General features: G+C 36.9%; 2 protein-coding genes, 1 non-coding gene and 1 pseudogene across 3 annotated transcripts; 2 read left to right on the top strand and 2 right to left on the bottom strand.

The window, feature by feature from the left end:
- Positions 1-1318: 1318 nt before the first annotated feature.
- On the bottom strand, positions 1319-1425 carry LOC142178847 (small nucleolar RNA R71). The gene has a single exon (XR_012707064.1). It is a non-coding gene; the product is annotated as a small nucleolar RNA R71 (small nucleolar RNA).
- Positions 1426-12559: 11134 nt separating this feature from the next.
- On the top strand, positions 12560-15676 carry LOC107767271 (protein PLASTID TRANSCRIPTIONALLY ACTIVE 7). Its single transcript, XM_016586193.2, has 4 exons — positions 12560-12717; positions 12856-12909; positions 12990-13052; positions 15148-15676. Exons 1-4 carry the CDS (start codon positions 12664-12666, stop codon positions 15478-15480), a joined length of 504 nt encoding a protein of 167 aa, XP_016441679.1. The 5' UTR covers positions 12560-12663; the 3' UTR covers positions 15481-15676.
- Positions 14731-14843, bottom strand: LOC142178849 (U6 spliceosomal RNA; annotated as a pseudogene).
- On the top strand, positions 15666-20114 carry LOC107767270 (protein phosphatase 2C 57). Its single transcript, XM_016586191.2, has 11 exons — positions 15666-16584; positions 17103-17231; positions 17333-17435; positions 17531-17641; positions 17897-17976; positions 18111-18164; positions 18745-18861; positions 18951-19005; positions 19083-19115; positions 19200-19246; positions 19844-20114. The coding sequence occupies exons 1-11, from the start codon at positions 16259-16261 to the stop codon at positions 19965-19967; spliced, it is 1179 nt and encodes a 392-aa protein (XP_016441677.1). The 5' UTR covers positions 15666-16258; the 3' UTR covers positions 19968-20114.
- The last annotated feature ends 3735 nt before the right edge of the window (positions 20115-23849 follow it).

Here is a 23849-nt window from a genome sequence, read left to right on the forward strand (position 1 = left end):
AGCTCTCAATCGAATGTGTCTATTTAGTGTGTATTTCTTGGAAGAGAATATATATTTAGGTAGTTGTTGAATAACATCACTCCTAACGTATGTGAGGGATCAATACAGAGGTTTTAAAGGTGGGATTAGGAATAACGAAACCTTGGTGTGATCCTAGTGAGCAGTAAACTAGTGCCAACTAGCGTAGTTCGGAAGAATATGTCTAGTAAATTATGGTAGTTACTCGGAAGAGAATTACGACTCTCAAAGTACTCACGATCGGTAGAGAATACTTAGGCAAATGTATAAGAAACGTAGCGGAGAGGATTCCGACAATAGGGGAAATCATAACCTTAGACTGTTCCAAATATTATCTACAACTCGTCCTTCGTTAGTTATCAATTACTGCATTTTCATTACTTGGTTTTTAGTTAGTAATCATCCAATTCATTATTTAATATTTCTTAAGGTTGATTACTTGAATTCGTGCGAGTCTAGTGGCTATAATTAGTCGGTTAATTCCCTGTGGGAATGGACTCCGGACTTGTTAACTAGATTATATTTGCAACGACTGCTAGACCTCTTAGGAGGAATAGTTGGGCGTGATCAAATTTTAGCGCCGTTGCCGGAGACTTAACGGTATTATTAATTACAGCTAGAAGAATTGCTAGGATTCTTAGTTTAATCAATTTTCTTCATTTTAAATTAATTATATTGAAATTCTAACGTTTATAGTCTTGGGTGTTACATGTGCATGCCTAGAAACTCCTCAAGAACTGGTGAATTGTTTGAAACATTATCATACCCTGAAAAAATTTTCAAGGCATTAAATCGTACAAACAAGAAGGACAATCGGCAACAGAACTCAACAGAACGAATCGAACTAGACATAGGTGATGTCATAGACGACCAAAACAACCGAAACAATGTGATTGACCCGAACAATCAGGGTGTGGCACCTCTTGTACGAGAAGCGGCCTTGTATGATTGGGCACAACCTACCGCTAAAAATCTGGCAACCGCAATTGCAGTCCCTCAGATACAAGCGGAATCAATTCAAATCACAAACAACATACTACACCTGCTGCATAACAAGGGACTGTTCTCAAGGTTGTACATTGAAGACCCACAACAGCATCTGAAAAACTTTTTGTCAATTTGTGTCACTTAAAGGTAGCCGAATGTGACACTGGAAGCAATCAGACTGTTATTGTTTCCATTCTCAGTGACTGGAGAAGCTCAGACTTGGCTCAATTCGCTCCTTATAAATTCCATCACCACATGGGAGGAATTGGTCAAGCAGTTCTTGAATAAGTTCTACCCGCCAAATAAGACTGCCAAGCAAATTGATGAGATATTGAGCTTCAGGCAAAAACCAACTGAAACACTACAAGAAATGTGGGAGAGGTTCAAGGGGATACTGGTTAAGTGTCTACATTATGGCATTCCAGATCAGATGTTGGGACAAAGGTTTTACATGGGATTGGCAGATAGCTTGAAGGCCAATGTTGATGCTTCAGCAGGAGGAGCATTTTTTAGCAAATCATTTAGAGAGTGTAAAGTCCTACTAGATAAAATGACTCAAAATTCAGGATGGATGACAAGAGATACTACAATCACCCTTGTAGTTCACTCAGTGGCTTTGGACCCAAACAATTCCATAGCAGAGAATATGGCCACTTTGATGACGCAAATGAGTATCCTCACCAAGAAGATTGACGAATCAGGCCAGAAACAGGTACACATAGTTGACACAACGAATGGATGCTTATGTACACCATGTATTAACCAACCATATATATGCTCGTGGCGTGGTGAAAGTGACAACCAGAACTATCAAGAAAATATGAACTATGTGGGCAACTATGGAGGACAGAGGCAAGGTGGTCAGAATTGGGGGCAACAGAATCAGCAATATAGACCAGCACAGCAACAATACAACAATAGCAACAATCCTGGAGCTATGCGACCACAAGGACAAGTTGTGCCTTACCAAAGGCAACAGGGATATAATTAGCAAAATCAGCATCTAGCTTATCAACAGCCTCAACAACAACAGATAGTGAGACAAGATGATGGGTTGTCTGAAATTAAAGGAATATTGCAATAACTGATTGGGTCCAATGGAAAAATGCAAGAGAAAGTGGAAGCACATGACTCAGCAATAAAAGGCATTGAGATTCAATTAGGGCAGATATCTATGGCTCTGAATAATCGTCCCCAAGGGACGTTACTTGTAGACATACATGTCAATCCAAAAGAGCAGGGCCCGAAGTAGCTTATGGCGGTGAGTCTAAGAAATGGTAGAGATCTAGATCTAGAGCAAGAAATTGCTCGTGAAAGCTGACCAACTGAAACACTTGTGCCAGTACCTATTAAGGTAGATGATTCAACAGGGTTAACTGAGGTAACGGTACAACATGCACATGAGGACACAAGCAAATAAAAAGAGGTAACGAAGGAGACAGAGGTAGTGCAAGAAAAGGTAGTAGAAGTAGTGCCCGAGCAGGATCAAACTCAAATCACAGGAAGGAAGCGACCTCCAGCACCCTTCCTACAGAGATTGGTCAAATTTCAGAAGGATGAGCAGTATAAGAAATTCATGGAGATGCTCAAGCAAATCCAGGTGAACATTCCATTGATTGACTCTTTGAAGGAGATGCCTGGGTATGCAAAAATGATGAAGGACTTGATATCTCGCAAGTTCGACTTTCAAGACTTGGCCACTGTTACACTAACCCAGACCTGTAGTGTTGTCGTGACGAGACCCATAGCCGAGAAATTGTCCGACCTAGGGAGCTTCATAATCCCATGCACAATAGGCAGCTATGCTTTCGCTAAAGCACTGTGTGATTTGGGGGAGAGCATAAACTTGATGCCCTTGGCTATCTATAAAAGACTAGGCATTGGAAGATCACAACCCACGTCCATGTTACTACAGCTTGCCGACCGAACGGTGAAGAGGCCATCAGGTATACTTGATGATGTACTGGTGCAGGTTGGAAGGTTTGTGTTTCCAACAAATTTTGTCATTCTGGACTGCCGGGTTGACGAGAAGATTCCCATAATTTTGGGAAGGCCATTCTTGGCCACGGGGAGAGCCCTTATCGATTGTGAAACTGGGGAACTAAAGATGAGACTGAATGATGAAGAGATAACATTCAATGTGCAAAAGTCTATGCGGCGACCCAGTGAGATTGCAAATTGCTATTTGATAGAAGTTGTGGATGTGATCATGGAGAAAGTTGATGAAGCCCTTAATACAAAAAATCCTCTTGTGGCCTACCTCATGAACTTAGAAGAGGTAAATGGTGAGGACTTGGCAGAGTAGGTGTTAGCTCTTGAAGGCCAAGGGTATTGGAAAAGAGAGCCCGAATTCGATTCTTTACACTTAGAAGAGATAGAGACTCCTCCAGCTAAGCCATCGATCGAAGAGCCACCACAGTTGGAATTGAAACCGCTACCATCTCACCTCAGATATGCTTTCTTGGGGCCTAACTCGACTTTACCTGTTATTATCTCATTTGGTTTGTTAGATGTGCAGGAAAAACAGCTTTTGCAGGTGTTAATAGAGTGCAAAACTGCAATTGGGTGGACCATTGCAGATATTAAGGGGATCAGCCCGGTCTTCTGTATGCGCAAGATTTTACTAGAAGAGGGGCACAAACCTTCCAGAAAACATCAAAGAGGGCTGAACCCCAATATGAAAGAAGTCATAAAAAGGAGGTATTCAAGTGGATAGATGCAGGAATTATTTCCCCCATCTCTGACAGCAACTGGGTTAGCCCAGTTCAGTGTGTGCCAAAGAAAGGTGGAATGACTGTGGTGCAAAACGAGAACAACGAGCTGATCTCAACAAGAACAGTCATGGGATGGCGAATTTGTATGGACTACAAAAGATTGAACAAGGCCACCCGAAAAGACCATTTTTCGCTGCCATTCATTGATCATATGCTAGACAAATTAGCGGGGAGGTCCCATTTTTGCTTCCTGGATGTATACTCGGGGTTTAACCAGATCTCTATTGCTCCAGAGGATAGAGAGAAAACTTCGTTCACCTGTCCGTATGGCATCTTTGCCTTTCGGAGAATGCCGTTTGGCCTCTGCAATACACCCGCCACATTCCAAAAGTGCATGATGGCCATTTTCACAGATATGGTAAAGGAAATAATGGACATTTTCATGGATGACTTCTCAGTGGTGGGGAACTCGTTCGAGGATTGCCTAATGAACTTGAAAAGAGTATTGAAGAGGTGTGTGGAGACTAATCTGCTACTGAACTAGGAAAAGTGTCATTTCATGGTACATGAAGGTATAGTCTTGGGACATCTAATGTCAAGTAAGGGCATTGAAGTAGACTGTGCTAAAGTTGATATAATTGAGGAAGTTACCACCACCTACTTCTGTCAAAGCCATAAGAAATTTCCTTGGTCACGCCGGCTTCTACAGGCAGTTTATAAAAGAATTCTCCAAAATTGCTAACCCTTTGTGTAAATTGCTTGAAAAAGATCACCCCTTTGTGTTTTCTGATGACTGCAGGGTAGCATTTGAGGAGCTGAAGAAGAGACTGGTGACTGCACCAATCATAGTGGCACCCGACTGGGGACAACCTTTTGAGCTGATGTGTGATGCAAGTGACTATACTGTGAGAGCAGTTCTTGGGCAGAGAAAAGATAAAGTCATACATCTGATCTACTATGCAAGTAGAACCTTGAGTGGTGCCCAACTGAATTACATAGTGATAGAGAAAAAGATACTAGTAGTAGTGTTTGCGTTTAACAAATTTAGGTCATACCTAATAGGCTTAAAGGTAATTGTTTATACTAACCATGCTACTCTCAGGTACCTAATTTAGAAGAAGGAGTCAAAGTCGCGCCTAATTCGATGGGTGCTATATCTACAAGAGTTCGACTTGGAAATTCGTGATCGAAAGGGAACAAAAAACCAAGTTGCTGATCATTTGTCCAAGCTTGAAGGAGCGGAAAAGAAGGTTGAGGTGGGAGAGATCATGGAGACTTTCCCAGATGAATAACTTTTAGCCACGAGCCTTGAGGTAACACCATGATATGCAGATATTGCAAATTACCTGGCAAGCGGTATTGTTCCCTATGACTTGTCCTCTATACAAAAGAAAAAGTTCTTTCGTGATTGTCGCATGTATTTCTGGGATGAACCATATTTGTTTAAGATTTGTCTTGATAACATGATCCGGAGATGCATTCCCGAGATAGACCAATCTTCTATTTTGCAGGCATGTCATGCTTCCCCGTATGAAGGTCATTTTGGAGGAGTAAGGACAACTGCTAAAGTGTTGGAGTCGAGTTTTATTGACCGACGTTGTTTAAAGATGCACACTTCTGGGTGAAAAGTTATGATGAGTGCCAACGGACGGGGAATATCTCTCGTCAACATGAGATGCCCATGAACCCAATTCAAGAGATGGAAGTATTCGATGTATAGGAAATTGATTTTATGGGACCCTTTGTCAGCTCATATAATAACAAGTACATACTTGTAGTGGTGGACTATGTCTCGAAATAGGTAGAAGCCATGGCACTTCCAACAAATGATGAGAAGGCAGTTATTGGTTTCCTGAGAAAAAATATCTTCATCCGATTTGGTACTCCAAGAGTGATCATCAGTGATGGGGGCACCCACTTCTGTAATCGAGCCTTTGCAAAGTTGTTGGAGAAATATGGCGTTCGCCATAAGGTTTCCACTCCGTACCACCCACAAACAAGTGGGCAAGTGGAGGTGTCGAATAGAGAAATCAAGAGTATTTTGACTAAAACTGTAAATGCTACTCGGACTGATTGTGCGAGAAAATTGGATGATGCGCTATGGGAATACCGCACTGCATTCAAAATTCTGATTGGTATGTCACCGTACAAATTGGTGTTTGGAAAGGCATGTCACTTACCGGTGGAGTTAGAGCATAGAGCCTTCTAGGTGTTACGACAATTAAATTTGGACTTGGAGGCTGCTAGAACGAGTAGAGTCACAGAGCTGCATGAACTTGACGAGTTCCTTTACCATGCTTTTGAGAGTACAAAGTTATATAAGGAAAGAATGAATCTGGTGCATGCCAAAAACATTCTTGAGCGAATTTTTAAACCTAGAGATGTGGTATTATTATACAATTCGAGATTGAAGTTGTTTCCGGGCAAGTTGAAGTCAAGATGGTCAGGACCATTCTGTGTGTGAGAGATGCATCCCACCGGAGCCGTAGAAATTGCATCAGAAGATGGTTCTCGCAAGTTTAGAGTCAATGGGCAAAGGTTGAAACATTACTTGGGCATGGATGAGGAAAAAGTGGTATCGGTGACTCATTTGCAAGAGCCAAAAAATATTGAGTGAACCTTAAATTCGATTGTCTGCGTCGTATCGTGACGTGAAATCGGACGTTTGTTGGGAGGCAACCCATCTTTACTGCTTTCTTTTATTTTTATTTTATCTTATAATTGTCGTAGTGTTTGTTTTTGTTTTGTAGGATTATACGCATGGGAGGCAAAGCCATTGGAAGAGTGCAAAAGCGAGTTAGATGGTGAGAACTAAGTGTGGGGTGCCATACTAAGGACCATGCCTGGGAGAAGTCTGAGTACCCCGTGATCCGTGATTGCTTCGGCCTTGGCCTTTCAGGGAGTTTATTGTCCACCCTCGTTATTGTTTTGTTGTATTTGTGCATTGGGGACTCTGCACTCTTTTAAATATGGGGTGAGAGAATTCTCTAGATATTAGTAGTAGGATATAGAAAAATGTTAACTTCTTATTTTTGTTTTCGTAGTTGTGTAGTATTTTAGTAGCCATGAAAAATCAGGAAAAAAAAAAGTTAAAAAATTGGACATTTCCCGACGATGGATCTCCTAGACAGTATTTTTGAGGGATTTAACTCTAAAGAAAAAGGACAAAAAGATTTTCTTTATAGGTAGTGTAGTAATTCCTCCTTGGTTTTTCTTTGTGTCGCAGTTCTTTTACAATGATTTTGTTTGAACCAGGTGTAGTTAGTTTTTTTTAGGAGTTGGAGCCGTTGTGAGATGAATTTAATTGAAGCAATATCTCTTGAGAATAGTGAGTACTTTGGTTATGACGCTTAGGCTCAGTTTTGACTCTTGTTTAAGTACCTTAAATTATATAATCTTAAATTTGCTTAACTGCTTTGACTAGAGTGTCTTGGTGAATCCAATCCTAAGTGAGTTGTGTGCCATGTGTGTGTGAGGTTTGTGTATAATTCTATGCATTGTAGTTGATGTATAGAACTTGCCCCGTGTATTTGCAAAGTGAAATAGTAGTCTTGTTCAGTCTGAGAAGTGATATAGGCATTTCTTTATTGAGTCAGATATATATAGTTTACCCGCCTAAATGTTATGTAACGTAGTTAACCCCGTTGAGCCTGTAATCCTGTTTCTTTGGCAACCACATTACAAGCATTACCCTGTTGTTTGAATTAACCATCTATTTGAACCTTGTCGCCTCTTATGAGCACTTGAATTGTTATGAATTATGTAAAAGCTAAAGTGTGGGGTGGTTGGATTGGCTTTTGAGTGAAACTAATGAAATAAGGAGAAAGGTGAACTGTTTCGAAAAAAAATAAGAGCCACTTGAAGTGAAAAAGAAAAGAAAAAAAATGTATTGCTATAAAAAATATTCCTTGATAGTGGTGACTCTTGATGTAATTGTGCTTAAAGAAGTATGGAGTAATATACATCGATGTGAAGGTGGAGTATGGTTTGACATAAGTATGGGTTTGAATGTTAAAGTATATGTATTAAAGTGCTTAGGGAGGTGTAGTCACTCTTATATCCAAATGTATCATACCCAACCCGCAGCCTACATTACAACCAATTAAAGTCCTACTTGATCCTAGACTGAATGAGCTCAATTAGTAGAGTAATACACTACGGGCAAGCCTATGGTGCATCCTTTGTGGCATATGAATGTTATTTCTGAGAGTGAGTGAATTCTTCCTATCTTGAGTTCCTATGTTCTTAAATTTTATTGTGTGTAGAACCAATCTCTTTTGTTGTGTGAGGGCACTTGATTCATGAAGGAAATATAATGTCATTGACCTCTATGTTAGAGTAAGTGAGTGAGTTGTGAATAATGCATGGTACTTGTTAGCCAAATTTTGAGGTAAAGATGTTACACTCTTGTGCTTAGTCTATTTTAAAGATTCTTGGTGTGATGAGTTAAGAGAATTGTTTAAAAATATCGTGTCTACATAAAGTGTAGTTTGATTGCTCGAGGACGAGCAACGTTTAAGTGTGGGGTAGTGATGTTTGGCTATAATGATATATTTTTAGTGCATTACTTACCTTACATTTAGGAGCTTTAATGCTAAACTACATTATATTTGTGCTTAATTGAGTTATTTTATGTGTAGGTACATTGAAAATGAAATTATGAGCAAAGTGAATATTTTGGAAGTATATTATATGTATTTACATGAATGCATGCATTTGTCGGACACAAGGATCAAAGAATGAAGGCAGCACTCAAAATCAACAAGCTTCGAGAGATAGTTAGGCAAAGCAAGTCAAAAATGTAAATGAAGTAGTAGTCGGGCAAAGCGAGCTTTGTGGCTCGCTATAGAGCAGGCGAGGCAAGCTTTGTAGCTCGCGTTAGAGCAGGCGACGCGAGGCTTACCGCGAGAGGATGCGCGTGACAGATCTTGCGAGGCACAATGTATAGCGAGGTGGAGCGCGCTGTAGAGCTCGCGGCGCGAGGCATGTAGTGAGGGTGGTCCGAATTTTTAAGGCCCATTTTGTCTCCTATTTGGTTTTGGACTTGATTATTTCGTCTAGGTCTTTTTCCTGCACATATAAATAGTCATTAAACACTATTTTTAGAGGAGTTTTGGCGACCATAGGCAAAAATATCACGTGGAACAACTTTTGGGGGAAAGAATCATCGAGTTCTACATTCCTTCATCTTTTCTTTGTAATTTATTTAAGCAAAATACTTGGAAAATTGCTACTATGAATATGAGTAGCTAAACTTCTAATCTAGGGTTTTGATGGAACCTATTGGAGGATGATTTTCCTATTACGTTTAATATAAAATTGCCTTAGCTTTTTCTCTATTTGTTCAACTACGTTTACACTGTGGTTGATTGAAGAGCTCTCAATCGAATGTGTCTATTTAGTGTGTATTGCTTGGAAGAGAATACATATTTAGGTAGTTGTTGAATAACATCACTCCTAACGTATGTGAGGGATCAATACAGAGGTTTTAAAGGTGGGATTAGGAATAACGAAACCTTGGTGTGATCCTAGTGAGCAGTAAACTAGTGCCAACTAGCGTAGTTCGGAAGAATATGTCTAGTAAATTGTGGTAGTTACTTGGAAGAGAATTACGACTCTCAAAGTACTCACGATCGGTAGAGAATACTTAGGCAAATGTATAGGAAACGTAGCGGAGAGGATTCCGACAATAGGGGAAATCATAACCTTAGACTGTTCCAAATATTATCTACAACTCGTCCTTCGTTAGTTATCAATTACTGCATTTTCATTACTTGGTTTTTAGTTAGTAATCATCCAATTCATTATTTAATATTTCTTAAGGTTGATTACTTGAATTCGTGCGAGTCTAGTGGCTATAATTAGTCGGTTAATTCCCTGTGGGAATGGACTCCGGACTTGTTAACTAGATTATATTTGCAACGACTGCTAGACCTCTTAGGAGGCATAGTTGGGCGTGATCAAATTTTGAGGAATATAGAAGACCGTGCTAAACATCCAATTCGTTATTTAATATTTCTGAAGATTGATTACTTGAATTCGTGCGAGTCTAGTGGATATAATTAGTAGGTTAATTCTCTGTGGGATTCGACTCCAAACTTGTTAATCGGATTATATTTGCAACGACCGCTAGACCTCTTAGGAGGCATAGTTGGGCATGATCAATGGTCATATTTAGCATGCAACAAGTGTACTAGAAAGGTTGATAAAGTTGGAAATAAATACTTTCGTAAGAAATGCAATGAAGACAGGTAATTACTATGTTATATATATATATATTTAAAATTATATATAAAAAATGCATAAGGTTAATCAAAATTGAGTTGCTGGTATAGGCTTCAAGTTCGTGTTACGGATGTAAAATTGCATAAGGTTAATCAATATTTCCGTTTGTTAAGCAAAAATATTCTCAGCTCTAAAATCGTTACTATTTTGGTTATAATCAAAATTTCTTTATTTGTTTTCCCTTTCCTGTTCAGTTATGTGAATTGCAACAGATTATTAGCTGGATTTTTCATCATTGTATTGGAAATGAGTAAGTAATTGCAATGTGTTCTGGTTTTCTTATTTTCTGCATTTTTTTAATTCTGTTATGTCAGTGAGTCGATCTGAAAGAGTGAGATTCTTATTTTCTGAGATAGTATGAAGAAATTTCATGTTTACTCATAGAGTATTGACAAAGATCTCATGTTTTACTTTTTTAACAATGATATGTGTTTGTATAGTCAACGATTTCTTTTGTTTTGCAGAAGAATTAGATGCAAATGACAGTAAGGGAAAAAATTACAATCATCAATGATGGTATGTTGATGGCCTCAATCTATGCAACTCTTTGCTTTCCTTCTATGATTACAATGCAAGAGCAACTTGGGGTGGATAAGTTGGTTTATAATCAAGAAGTTCAACTTGCAATTGCTGAAGCCAAAAAGTAGCTCCCGGAGATGCATCATAGCTTTATTTTTCAAGCTAGGGAGCAGTCTGCTGAATTTGTGGCAGATGCTATGTTGTTGGAATCTGAGATTCAGACTGTTGCTCCAAAGCAACTGCTGGACTACTTCAAATTTGGCAGTAGTACTGGAGATGTTGTGTGATTGGATATCTACCTTGTGTGTGTACTAATGATATCATATCCTCATTATAATATAGTTAGATGTTTTCTGTCTCTTCTTTTTCTAAAAGATAATTGAAATACTAATTTCAATTCGCGTCGTCTTTTATTAAAACTTTATGAATTATGAAAGGATTTGTTATTGGCTGGTCATGATGATCCTTCAGCTGTAAATGGGAATATAGATTCACTTGAATTTCATGCCATGACTGATAATGAGGTTGAAAGGAGACTAAAGGTAAAACTTTGTAATGGTTGAGTGCTTTTACTCCGTTTAAGAATTTGTATTCACACTTTTCATAAGGATCTGCTTATTTGGTTCCCTATTTTTAATTTTCACTTCTACAATTTATGTGCTGAATGTTATGCGTATTATTACTTAGCTTATGGCTGCTGCCATTCCCTATGGTCTGCACAAGAAAGCTTCTTAGTCCTTTTCTCACTACCTGTTTTACAAGGGATGAGTCTAATAAGGGATAAGTCTATTTCCTCACTACCTGTAAAAAAGTCTATTTCCATATGACTTGAATGTATTAATATGTTTCATTTCTATCTATCGTATTTTTCAAATAATATTTTCTTTTCAAATGTTATATTTTATATTTTTCACGCAACACGACGGTACAGATACTACTATTTGATAAAAATCAAACGTACTCACTTTTGATAATTTTAGGTTGTTACTCATCGTTTCATAATGTATCGTATCGTATTGTATTATATTGTATTGCATTGTATTGTGGATACAATGTTTGGATAGATTGTATCGTTTTATTATTTAGTTTGACTGTATGGTAATGTACTGTAACTGATAAATTTACTAAAATATCCTTAATTACAGTAAAGTTTAGATTTTATCAACAATAACTCATCAAGTAGTTTGAGATAACTGCTTTCGACTAATTTATCACTATATATGTCTTTATATATATATATATGAAGTTAATAAAAAAACAAGTTTTGTTTTTATAAGAAAAGAACGTAGTCTAGATCAGCCAAAAACGTTGAGTAGTCAAGACTATAAAATCGTATAGGGTATTTACTTATAGATATATCTTTTTTAGGATTACAATCGAAGAAACCTAATCAAAGAAAAAAGTTAACAATTATTGTATCTTGAAAACAAGACCAGAAACCTAATCAAAGAAAAAAGTTAACAATTATTAGGAATAAAAAAAGTAGAACAATGGAAGAACCGGCAGAACTAACCAAAATCTTACGGGAGAATGAACGAAGACTGTAGGTTTGGGTTGGACTTGGAGTTAAAATAATAAAATAAGGAAAAGGGTAAAATAGGATTAATAAGTAATAAATAAGGGTATAGTTGTAAAGAAAAATACGTAACGATCCGACCACACCGAATCGGTCATTACGTAAAATGGCTCTTTTCGTTGTTACATAACAATGAATTTAACAATACAATACAACGAATTTTAAGTAACAATCAAAACAAACATTATAATTATAATAACGATACGATACGATACAACGGTTAACAACATCCAAACAAGGGCTTAAGGATCAAACATATTTTAAGGGTTTATTTATGCGATTATTTTAGACCCACCCCCAAACAAAAGAGTTCATTTTTGCCATTTTCCCTTCAGAAATTAAGCTGAACTTTAAATATTGTGAAAATAATAACAATAAGAAACAAATTGCTCACTTTGTGAAAAACAGAGAGGTATAAGTGGAATAGTTTTCAAATATCAGGGGTCCAACTGACAATAAATTAAACTACAAAGTAGCAACAAATAATACTACTAGGATATCGTTTCTCTTTTCGTTATCCCCTTGTTCAGAGGGAGGAGGAGCTGAATCAAAGAGCGTAAAACAATGGCAGCATCAACCCTGACTTTCAGTGGCTTTTCAACCCTACAAACTTTCCCCGTAAATCCTCATCTTAATTTTACTCTGTTTTGTATTCGACGCACTCTTCGCCGGTTTATGGTTTGAGTCGCCGTAATTTTACAAAGGCTCCGCTTTTTATTTGTGCGTAGGGAGTATGATAATTTATCTTAAATGCAGAAAATTGCAGCAGTTGAAAATACAAAACGTGTGAACTTTTCCATTCGGTCGCAGGTGACAATTCTTCGTTTTATCTTCCAGTTGTAACTTTTTCTACACAGGTGTTTTTTATTATATTTTTTAACTTGATATAGAGCGCGTCGAATTCGAAAAACGAAAGTCGTGGAGGAAGGCGAATATGGAGGCGAAGAAAATTGGTAAGCCGAAGAATCCTAATTCATGCTCTTTCTTTCCAGCTTATTTCATTATGTTTCTTTTTATTTAAAAAATGTATCTTTGTGTATGCACTATTAGAGTTAGCGTAATTTACTTATACAATGTTGTGCTTGCAGGGGCGACTCAATAAATATGGACGCCTAAAGCAAAATTTAATGAGACCCTTTTTTATATAAAAGAAAAAAATCATATATAATTTAATTTAAATTCTGTATTTCTAGTTTTTCATATGCAAAGTTATTAATAACTTTATCTAATCCATTTAATTTCTCTTGAGATATACACGTTGTGGGACTCCTTTTTTTAGTTATGAATTAATAATCGAATCCTTTCTCAATTTACGGTCTAGAGAGTGATTTCCAAAAAGACATTTTTTCTCAATTTATGAAACAATTTAATCCTACTTTTTTACTATGAAAATTTGTACTTTCTCATTTAAAGCACTAAATATTCTTCTAAAAATAAACTAATATATAACCTATTAGAAAAATTTAGGGCCTCAAAAATTATGAGGCCCAAAGCAGCTGCTTTAGCAGCCTTACCCTTGGGCTGGCACTGTGTGCTTGTATAGGATATAGTTGAAAGGATTTAAGTTATATGCATCGTCAATTTTATACTCAGTTTGACCTGTTGTAGCAGGTTACTTACATCAATTCATGCTTACTATAGAGTCATAGACATAAACAATTTGTTTATAGTTGGCTTTGTGGTAGAGATGTTAGACTTTGCTTGATCTATTCTTATATGCTGAAGAATAATCTTCTTCATTTTTGCCTTTTCTTTAAAAGTTTGGACTTGTATTTTCTTTTTTGTTTTTTTGTTTTGGGTGCCTTGATTTGCACGAGTAGTTTCTTGGCCAATTAGTTGGTGAATTCTTAAATGTGTTACTTGAGCTTGATTGTATCGTCTGTAGAAGAGTGATAATATCTGCGTTTGATCTGAGTTGGATCCGTTCGCCCAATATATTTTGCTTATCAAGCTAAGCATCTTTCGTTTTTGCTTGGGCTTTATGTAGTCATTAACCATAAACCACTGTAGTCAAAGTAATAAATACTGAAATCTATTAGGTCTTCCACATCAGGGTTACATGTTTTGCGTTAATACATCACTTCTCTCCTGATGCTGACACAATACTTGACCCTCTAGAAGTTGAAGGCAGGAGAAATGATGATCTAACTATATTGCATTTACATGCTAATCTTGTTTTGGACCCTGCAAGTAGATAATACTAAATTAATAAGTTTGAAGAGTATGCTGTTATCCTGACTGAGTTGTATCATACCGAGAATGCTGTTATCCTGACTGAGTTGTATCATACCGAGTATGTCCAATTGATTTAGGCTGAGCACTATATCCCGAGTATATGTGGCTCGAGATGTCAAGGTTAAGGCATCTGATTTGACAGTGGTCTTTTTATGTATGCGGCTAAGTCCTGGCTGGGTTCTTTTTAGAGTAGATCATGTCCATACTCAGATATTCTTATTTTGTGGTTGCTGCCGAGGCAAAATGTTTTACCATCTGTAAATCATTTTTGAGCAGTAATCTGATTTATTAGAAGCCATTCATTGGTGAATGGTTCTGTCTCACGTTTTAACCTGCTATTAGGTTTTCATATGAGGCCCCTTTGTAAAGAGTGAAAGCTAGGTTATTCTAAATAGTATAAGTTTATTGTTATTTCTGGATGTGTGCATGTCATCCTTGCTTAGGGGGCCATGCTAATCTTCTCCTTATCTTTCCAGTTTTATTTGTTATTTCTTGCTTATTCATGGAACCAGATTGCATACTTACAGAGAGTGGTATGCTGCTTATTCTGTTGGAGAAAATGATTCTACAGTGGTTGACTTGTCAATTGTAAAATTAGGTACTTCTATAGATTTAGGATTAAAAACTTTTAGCCTTTCTTTATTTCTCTCCCAGATATGATGTTGGAAGGGCAGCAAAACCTGAGCAAAGGAGAAAAGAAACTAGTCTTTATCCCTAATGTTTGTTTTCAATCATGCTTTAACTCATTATCCATTACATTCATGGCCTACTTGTTGGGCTTGATAATATAACTTATACTAATTTTTGTTTCAGACGAAAAAGGATGAAACATTAGACGCCAAAATGGAAAGGATTCCTTTCCTTGAGGAGCAGGTGAGGAAGATAAGGGATGGGGGTAAGCTGTTGACAATGGACATTCATAGACTATTACTGAATGAGGACAACCGGTTTGATTTTGTCAATGAGATTGCTGCAGAGGCCAAACAGTATGTTGAGAACAACCGAGATGAATATGGTGCAAAGAAGGCTATCCTTCATGTGCTTAGTAATCGTATGAATGATGCTGGAGTTTATCGCGCAGAGGCATACATGGAATCTGACCCCTTCAAGCCAGGCCCTGGATATATGAAAGACGAACTACTGTAGATCATTAGTTAACTATACTTTCTGTATTCATATAGCGCATCTCTAGTTGGTAACCACTATATACATTTTCATCTGGGGTATAATGTCAAATGAGGAAAGGTGAAAAACAATCCTAACACTTAAAAAAAATCTTTTTTAAATGGTAGAACACGATCTGCTTCTGTATTTAATTAGTGTTTAATTGTTCGTCGCAAAAGGTAGTACAGAAATCCACCAAGGCTTATTTTACATCCATTTCATTCTATTCAGACCCATTTTCATTCCCATACTAGCTAATTTCCCTTTTTAAGACATTGCTGGTTCATCATTGTGTAAAGCGTAATATACATGAATAAAAGTGCTTCTTTTTTAGTTGCTTAAACTTATAAAATGATGTGGTGGCACAATTACGCAATTCATAGGACCATTAGTTGATGTATAGACCTTCTAATTACGATGTCAATGCTGGTCTCTGGTCTTCTTTTTTGTTGCACAAAGGTTGAAGAAATAAAAAATTTGTCCTAGTAAACATCCTTAACCATTAAAGTCGGCGGGCTTTATCTTTAAGAAAGTTTTGAGCCCAAAAACTTCTGGCCCAGAATCAAATAAAGCACCCCAAGCGGCAATCAACTAGTGGCCAATAATTCGTTAAAATCGGTTATTGGATTCTACCTTCAAGTCTTCTTATCCTTGGTTAACCTTAACCAAGCAAATATCTGCCCATTTGTGCTGACTGGGGAAGATCTTACACTAACTTCAGTCTGGTCTGAACCAAGACTCCCCATATCATCATTCATCAATGGCCTTATCTAGTCCCTACTTGCAAAAAGTTCTTTTAAACAGGCTTTGCTGCAACTATGGCTACAAAAAGAATATCATAATAAAGGCTGGAGGAGGAGGTAGAGGTGGAGAGGGTAGAGGAAGATGTTGCTCTGCTATTGCAATCAACGCACCAGCTCCTTTGACAAGTGTTTCTGGCATTAGATGGGGTTCAACACTAATCCAAGGGCCACGTGAAGAGATGGAAGATGATGCTGTGATAGTTCAATCTGATGATCTTGATGGCTTCACTTATGCTGCTGTTTTTGATGGCCATGCTGGCTTCTCCTCTGTCAAGTTCCTTAGGTATGTCAAAAATCAAAATTGAGGCATATGTACTAGGGACCTTATGCACTTAAATGAAGATGCGGAGCCAGAATTTAAAGTTTATGGGCCCAGTATTCTAGTCCTTTTTAAGTTATTGGATTCTAAATTAATTATTTGTATATATTCAATGAATTTCTTAAGACAAATACAGAGTTTGGACCAAGGATACTTGGTTCGTCAGTACCCATAACATACACGTTGGCTCCCCCGTCAATTGTGTGACCATCTCATCTAAAAGTTTTAAGTTTTAGGCCCATTGAGATAAGATGATCACACAATTCAACATGGTATCAGAGCAGACAAAGATGTGTGTTAACAAGTGTCTCTTATCTAACATGAGGTAGTTACACAATTCAACATAAGTTGTAGTTTCCTTTTGATTTAGGGTGTCTTTTACTTGGTAAGGAGATTTATGTAGTTCCTATGTCCTTTACTTCTTAAATAAAGATTTATTTTGGAAGTTCTGTATAGTTGGATGACACATGTGCCAATAATAGGGAGGAGCTGTATAAAGAATGTATTACAGCATTACAAGGCGGGCTGCTATTGGAAAAAAGGGACCTAAACGCAATCCAGAAGGCACTACAAGAAGCTTTTGAAAATGCGGATAGAAAACTCTTGAACTGGTAAGCTACTTCAGCATGTAAATATAAGAGATAGAATCCATGTGGTTTCATGTTCTATATGATTGAATGGAGGTTTAGATGCTGTTTCATTTTGGATAAAGGCTTGAGAGTAGCGGGAAAGAAGATGAATCTGGTTCAACAGCTACTGTTCTATTTGTTGGGAATGACACATTGATCATTGCACATGTTGGAGATTCATCTGTGGTACATGAATATTCATTCCTTCTGACAATGAAATGCTTATTGCTGACATGTTCTTTTAGAGCAACATGTCTTTTTACTAGCGAATGTTTATGCAGGTGTTGTCACGATCTGGAAAAATGGAGGTATTAACAAATGCACACAGGCCCTATGGAAGCAACAAGGTTTCTCTCCAAGAAATCAGAAGAATCAATGAAGCAGGTGGATGGGTGTGTTTCCTACACTCGACCCCCCTCAATCTCCCCAAGAATAGTCCATTGTTTAATTCATCTACTTTATTCATCTGCTTCTATTCAATATCGTTTCTTGAACTACTAGACCAAATCTCAATACCAACGAATGCAACAAGTAAATGGCTAGCCAAGAAAATATATAAGAAAGATCAAATTAGGAGTCCACTACTGCTTTCAGGATAAACATTAGTCAGCGTGTGTATTGACATTGGATGTATATTATGTCTGCAGATTGTCAATGGAAGAATTTGTGGAGATATTTCAGTATCCCGTGCTTTTGGCGATATGAGATTTAAGACAAAGAAGAATGAGTATGTTCTTTCTGATTTTCTGTTAAGTTGATACCGAGCACTTGTAAAAAGAGTATATGCTCTATTCATTTGCATTTCTTGGTTGCTCCTGGAAAAAATAAAATAATGCACTCATTTGGGGCTTTACTGACTAGGATGCTGGAGAAAGGGATTGAAGAAGGCAGATGGAGTGAAAAGTTTGTTTCGCGGTAATTTCCAGATTTTGATTGACCTGCAAATCCTGCTGATTGATAAGCTGCTGCACTAGTACATGCATCACCGAGAAGTGCAGGCTGTCTAGTCTCGATGTTGTATAACCAAAACTAAGAAATTTGAAGAGGTTTGCAAGAATTTAGTGATTTTAAAGCGATTAGTTTAACAAACTGGATTCAACCTTGCTTATTTTATAAAATTTGATGGACAACGAATGCATAATTATTAGTGACCAAAACTTTGTCACTAATGTCTTCATAAACAGAAATGAGTGGTTGTCCTCACACTATTAGGTGACTGAGACAGTTTTATGCATTAGCTACAAAAACTAGGATCATGAAAAGCATAGATGGTTAACACTACACTCCTTGACAGCAGTGCTTTGAAATTAAAATAAAATTAGCCTAGCTCATTCGATTGGTTGATCCTATATGTCAGATTTGTTGATTATGAGATTATAATTGTGAATTTTCTATAGCATATTTGCCTAGTTTGTCTTAGGGAACTCAATTAAGTAGACATCAGAGTACGTTATTGTGATTGCTTGAAAGTAAAAGCTATATTTTACTTTGCTAGGATTCAGTTCAAGGGAGACTTGGTTACAGCATCTCCAGATGTTTTACAGGTGGCTCTTGGATCAGATACTGAATTTGTACTATTAGCATCTGATGGATTATGGGACTACATGAAAAGGTATAAGATACGACAGCCATAACCACATCTTTCTTTGTTTGTCTGAATCTAGCACAGACCAATCTCATTAGATATTTCTTACTTTTCAGTGCTGAAGTAGTAGATTTTGTTAGGAACCAGCTTCGAGAGCATGGAGATGTTCAGGTAAGAAATATCCTCTGGCTAAAATTAGCTTGGTGCAATGTTGCCAACATCTAACCTGCCTCTTCTTTTCCTAACAGGTAGCTTGTGAAGCTCTTGCACGGACGGCCATGGTAAGAAAATTTTGACTTGGTATGTGATCTCCAAAGGGACACACAAGTATGAAGTTCCTTAGCACTTTTGATTTTGCATTTCAGGACCGACGGACACAAGATAATGTTAGCATTGTCATAGCTGATTTGGGGTATGCACTCGACCTTCGCAACCAATATAGTTTTACTGCTAATTTTATTTTTCAAGTTCCAAACTTGAGAAGACTTAAGGTGTCGGCAAGTGACTTGTGAGTGAAATTGTTTCTGAAATTTGCTAATGGAGAAAGTCACATAGTTTCTTTTTGACTAGATGGTTCTTTGTACCTATCATCTATCTGCCCTTGAGAAAAGGTCACCACTCACCACCTGTGATGGTCAAACTTATTTAGCTGTAAATTTTCTTTTTAATCATCATTATCAACTAGTAAAAGTCAATATAAGTCACAAGAGAAATACAAAAAAGTTTCTGATGAAGACATCAAGTGATGTGATTACAAAACCATTAAGAAAAGGTCATAAGCAATAGACTCATGTTGAAGATAACACAAAATGCATAACAAACCTGTAGTGCTGAGCTTCTTTTTCATTTTTGCGTTAGGCAGAATTGAACCTTTGACTTCTCCAGCCTTTTAGTAGTTAGTGGTCTACACCCACAAGATTTTTGCTATTATACTTTCTCTAATTAATAAGTGCTATCACAGTGTTTTACATTTTACTTTGTTTCTTTATTTATTTTGACATGTGAACAGGAGAACGGACTGGCGAAATTTACCTGTGCAGAAACAAAATATTGTGTTTGAACTAGGACAAGCTTTAATCACAATCAGTTTTGTGTCACTTGGGATATGGCTGACTACCGTGATTTCCCCTTAGAAATTTGATTTTTGTTAGTTGTATATATTTATATATGAAAGTAACAGCAGCTTCAGCTATACCTTGTACATTTGCTACTCGAGGTAATTAAACTATGGAGCATTGTAGAAATTCTCTGAATATGGAAGAATCCAATTTAACTGTGTAGATACTGGTGCAGTGAATAGTAAATCCAATCTGTAAGAAATCAGTACAATCTTAAGTCTCAACCACCAGAAAATCAATAGGTTTGGATTGGTATAGTGCTCAGACTCGAGTGGCAAAACTTCACTATGTACGCAGGCGAATCCATACTTTAGAGTTTGTTACGATTTAGTATTTCTTTGATCAATTACCTGGATTTACTGGTTATTATTGCGAAAACTTATCGGGATGACAACGAATTTTGAAAACTAAAACTTAAGTATGAGATTTATTCTATTTAATAGATAAAAATATTTTAACCATGTTGAATTCCCACATCAGTATATGAGATTTATTCTGTTTAGATAAAAGCATTTTAACCATGTTGAATTCCCACATCAGTTGAGAAGGGTACTATTGGTTGTTTTATATGGTCCTAGCTTATGTCTTGAGCTAGTTTTTGGAGTTGAGTTAAGCTCAAGATTTATTTTCTCGATAGTATCAGAGCCTAACTCATCCCAAAAACCTAGTAGATTCTAATGACATGTATATGAAACGTCCATACCATGGATAAAATCTCGAAATCAGTAATTTGAATCTTGATTACTTACTTTGTGCGTGTTTTACAATATAGTTGTCTCATTGATCTTAGAAAGAACCTTAATACAACAACAACAACCCAATATAGTTATCTCATTGATCTTAGAAAGAACCTTAATACAACAACAACAACCCAGTATAATCCCACTAGTGGGGTCTGGGGAAGGTAGTGTGTACGCAGACCTTACCCCTACCCTGGGGTAGAGAGGCTATTTCCGGTAGACCCTCGGCCCCCTCCCTCCAAGAACTCCCCACCTTGCTCTTGGGGTGACTCGAACTCACAACCTCTTGGTTGGAAGTGGAGGGTGCTCACCATTAGAGCAGCCCACTCTTGTGGCAAAGAACATTAATGTTGTCAATTTATTAACAAGTTAAGCAATATATGGTCATAAGGTAAGTTGTGTAATAAATGATCTTCAAAAATGTAAAACAAGTACACAATTCTGATCACTTCTTTATTTCTCTAGAATGCAACCCTTAACTTTTTTCGAAATTCAAACAACATAGTAACATATAATATCTAGCTTACATAACAGAGAGGCATTAGCCAAAACTCAGCAACATCTCAAGGAACTATTGCAATTCTTATTATGCCCACAGGGCAAAGATATTACTACTATATATATATATTATGAATAGATAAATAACTCATTGGAAGCTCTGCTATATCAGTTCTCCTAAGAACTGATATTTTGATCAAAATCTCCATAAGCTAGAGTAGCAATTTACCATCTGCAGGTAACTGGAACAGTTTTGTTCAAGGGTGATTGCCACCTCTCTTTCGACCGGGTTCGTGCCTCGGATTAGGTCCTGCATAGTCATAATCTAACACAGCATCCAGCATCATCAACTTTCTTGGTATTTCTCTGACACCATTCTACAGAAAATTTGCAAAGATGGCCTAATTAGCAAAGAGTAATGGCTTTTTCGAGCTGTAAAAATGGTTGTTCCTGAAAAATTCTATATATATCTACATGCCTGCATATGCACTTTACTACAATATATAGGTTAAAGAGGATATGAATCTAAGCAATGGTCTACTTTCTTGTTATATTGACATACACTACTATGACAAAAGAAAAACATATAAAGGAAAAACATAACTTGTGAGAAATAAAAGTTTTTCAATTTAGTATGACCGAAGTAATTTTTTGTTTTTCTGAAAAGTATATCCCGGGTGTTTGGTTGGTGCGTAAAAAATAATACTTCTACTTTAAGGATTAATAATAATATTAGCAAATTGAAGAGTGTACGTGTTGATGAAAGTTTTGAGTATTTTATATGAACTTAAACGTTAAGATAGTTGTAGGGAAATGATTTTCGCTAAAAATACATATTTTTCTCGTATCCAAGCACAAAGAAGAATCCTCATAAAAGAATTTGTTTGAAAAAATGACTTATGTCGTATAAAACACAACTAGATGGAATTGCTTAAGCCAAAACAAAGTTGCCTCTAATAATTACTACCTTTTGAAATTTGTAAATGCGGTTTACGCCATTGCCCAAGCCTTCAACAGTGCCTAAATAACGAAGGAAAACAAGAATCAAATTTATATACATTATTTCCTTTCTTAGTGGAAACTATATATGTTAGTGGAAAATTGATTGTCATTTTTTAAAGCAAAGCAGCTTACCTGATGACACAAAGATGAGATATAAAAAGACAAGTAGAAGAAAAGCTTTGATTGGTCTCATATCTGTGTGTTTATTCAATTTCTACTATCAGTTGAGTAGCTAAAGTAGAATTTAAAGAAGTTGAGTGTTGAGCTCTGATTGCTAGATGAGAAGGGGGATTGGAGGGGGAGAAGTGAACCCCTTTTATTGTGACTTGAAGAGACTGTGGTAATGGTGCATATTCCACCCATTTGCTATACAATGATGATGAGTTGCAACACCCATACGCCACAAACAACAAGTCAAAGTTGCACTAATATGAAACCTAATATACTACATATCTAAGATGTTACATCAACATAGAAACAATAGTAATGCAAGCCATGTGACCTATTACCATCAAAGGATGTGGTGTAGTAGATGAGACTACTTTCCCTTAATTAGAGGTTTTGGGTTCGAGCATTCGTAGTAGGGAGCGATTTCTCCCGAATGGGGCCCTACCCGGCTCGAATTCAGATATAGTCGGGCTCCAATGTGGGTACCGAACATCGGGTGGGAAACAAAAAAAATGGATAAAAGTTATGAAATATCATGATTCAAATTCTAGTAAAGACAAAAAGTTATGTCATTTTTTTTATCTGTATAAGTCTTGGTAGGTAGAATTATCTGATGTATATGCTAATGAAAAATAATATGTAGCCATTAGAATAGTCCAGATATGCCTAAATCTTGGTAGGTGAAGTTATCACATGTTTGTGCTAGCTACTAGGATGCATATACTCACAGCTTGTTTGGATGGTTGTTGGTTGTTACCTTTTGTATTGTATTATATTGTATCGCTGCCACGTGACTAAGAGGTCACGTGTTCGAGCCGTGAAAATAACCTCTTGCGGAAATGCAGGGTAAGGTTACGTACAATAGACCCTTGTGGTCTGGCTCTTCTCCGGACCTCGCGCATAACGGGAGCTTAGTGCACCGGGCTGCCCTTTATCCTTAAATCCATTGCTACGTAACGGCGAAATGTTTCACTTTACCGATTTAGTGTGGTTGCGTCGTTACCTTATTTTTTTCTATCATCTTGCCTTTTTTTATTATTGAATAATTATATTTTATTATTTACCCTACCATTTTAAATATTAATATTACTTTGTATCTTACTTTTTCTTTATAATATTACAAGTTTATTCTTCATATTGTTGGTGCATGATATCATAAAACGACGCAAACAAACAATCTATCCAAACATTGTATACATCAAAACGATACAATACAATATAATATAATACTATACGATACCTTATGAAATGATATATAACAACCATCCAAACAAGTTGTAAGTGAAATAGTTGACATTTGCATAATTTTTGATAGGGACGCAATGGCGGAGCCACCTTCAGTTGAAAATTATACTGTGTTGTTAGGTGATAATTTTATTTTTATGCATATATAATCTGCTTAACTTCTACGTGTGTTTACTTTTTTATATTTTGATATTCCTTAGTGAAATTTTAAGCTCTGCCACTAATCAGGGGCGAAGCTACAGTG

The sequence above is a fragment of the Nicotiana tabacum genome, unplaced genomic scaffold (genome assembly GCF_000715075.1).
Source record: "Nicotiana tabacum cultivar K326 unplaced genomic scaffold, ASM71507v2 Un00002, whole genome shotgun sequence".
Classification (NCBI taxonomy): domain Eukaryota; kingdom Viridiplantae; phylum Streptophyta; class Magnoliopsida; order Solanales; family Solanaceae; genus Nicotiana; species Nicotiana tabacum.

What these genes read in the sequence shown, in the direction of transcription:
- LOC107767271 (XM_016586193.2), top strand. Translation starts at nt 12,664, where the DNA reads ATGGCAGCATCAACCCTGACTTTCAGTGGCTTTTCAACCCTACAAACT. An exon ending in CAACCCTACAAACTTTCCCC is followed by an intron (nt 12,718 to 12,855) that starts GTAAATCCTCAT and finishes TCTTAAATGCAG; the next exon opens with AAAATTGCAGCAGTTGAAAA. An exon ending in ACTTTTCCATTCGGTCGCAG is followed by an intron (nt 12,910 to 12,989) that starts GTGACAATTCTT and finishes AACTTGATATAG; the next exon opens with AGCGCGTCGAATTCGAAAAA.
- LOC107767270 (XM_016586191.2), top strand. Translation starts at nt 16,259, where the DNA reads ATGGCCTTATCTAGTCCCTACTTGCAAAAAGTTCTTTTAAACAGGCTT. An exon ending in TCCTCTGTCAAGTTCCTTAG is followed by an intron (nt 16,585 to 17,102) that starts GTATGTCAAAAA and finishes TGCCAATAATAG; the next exon opens with GGAGGAGCTGTATAAAGAAT. An exon ending in GAGAGCATGGAGATGTTCAG is followed by an intron (nt 19,006 to 19,082) that starts GTAAGAAATATC and finishes TTTTCCTAACAG; the next exon opens with GTAGCTTGTGAAGCTCTTGC.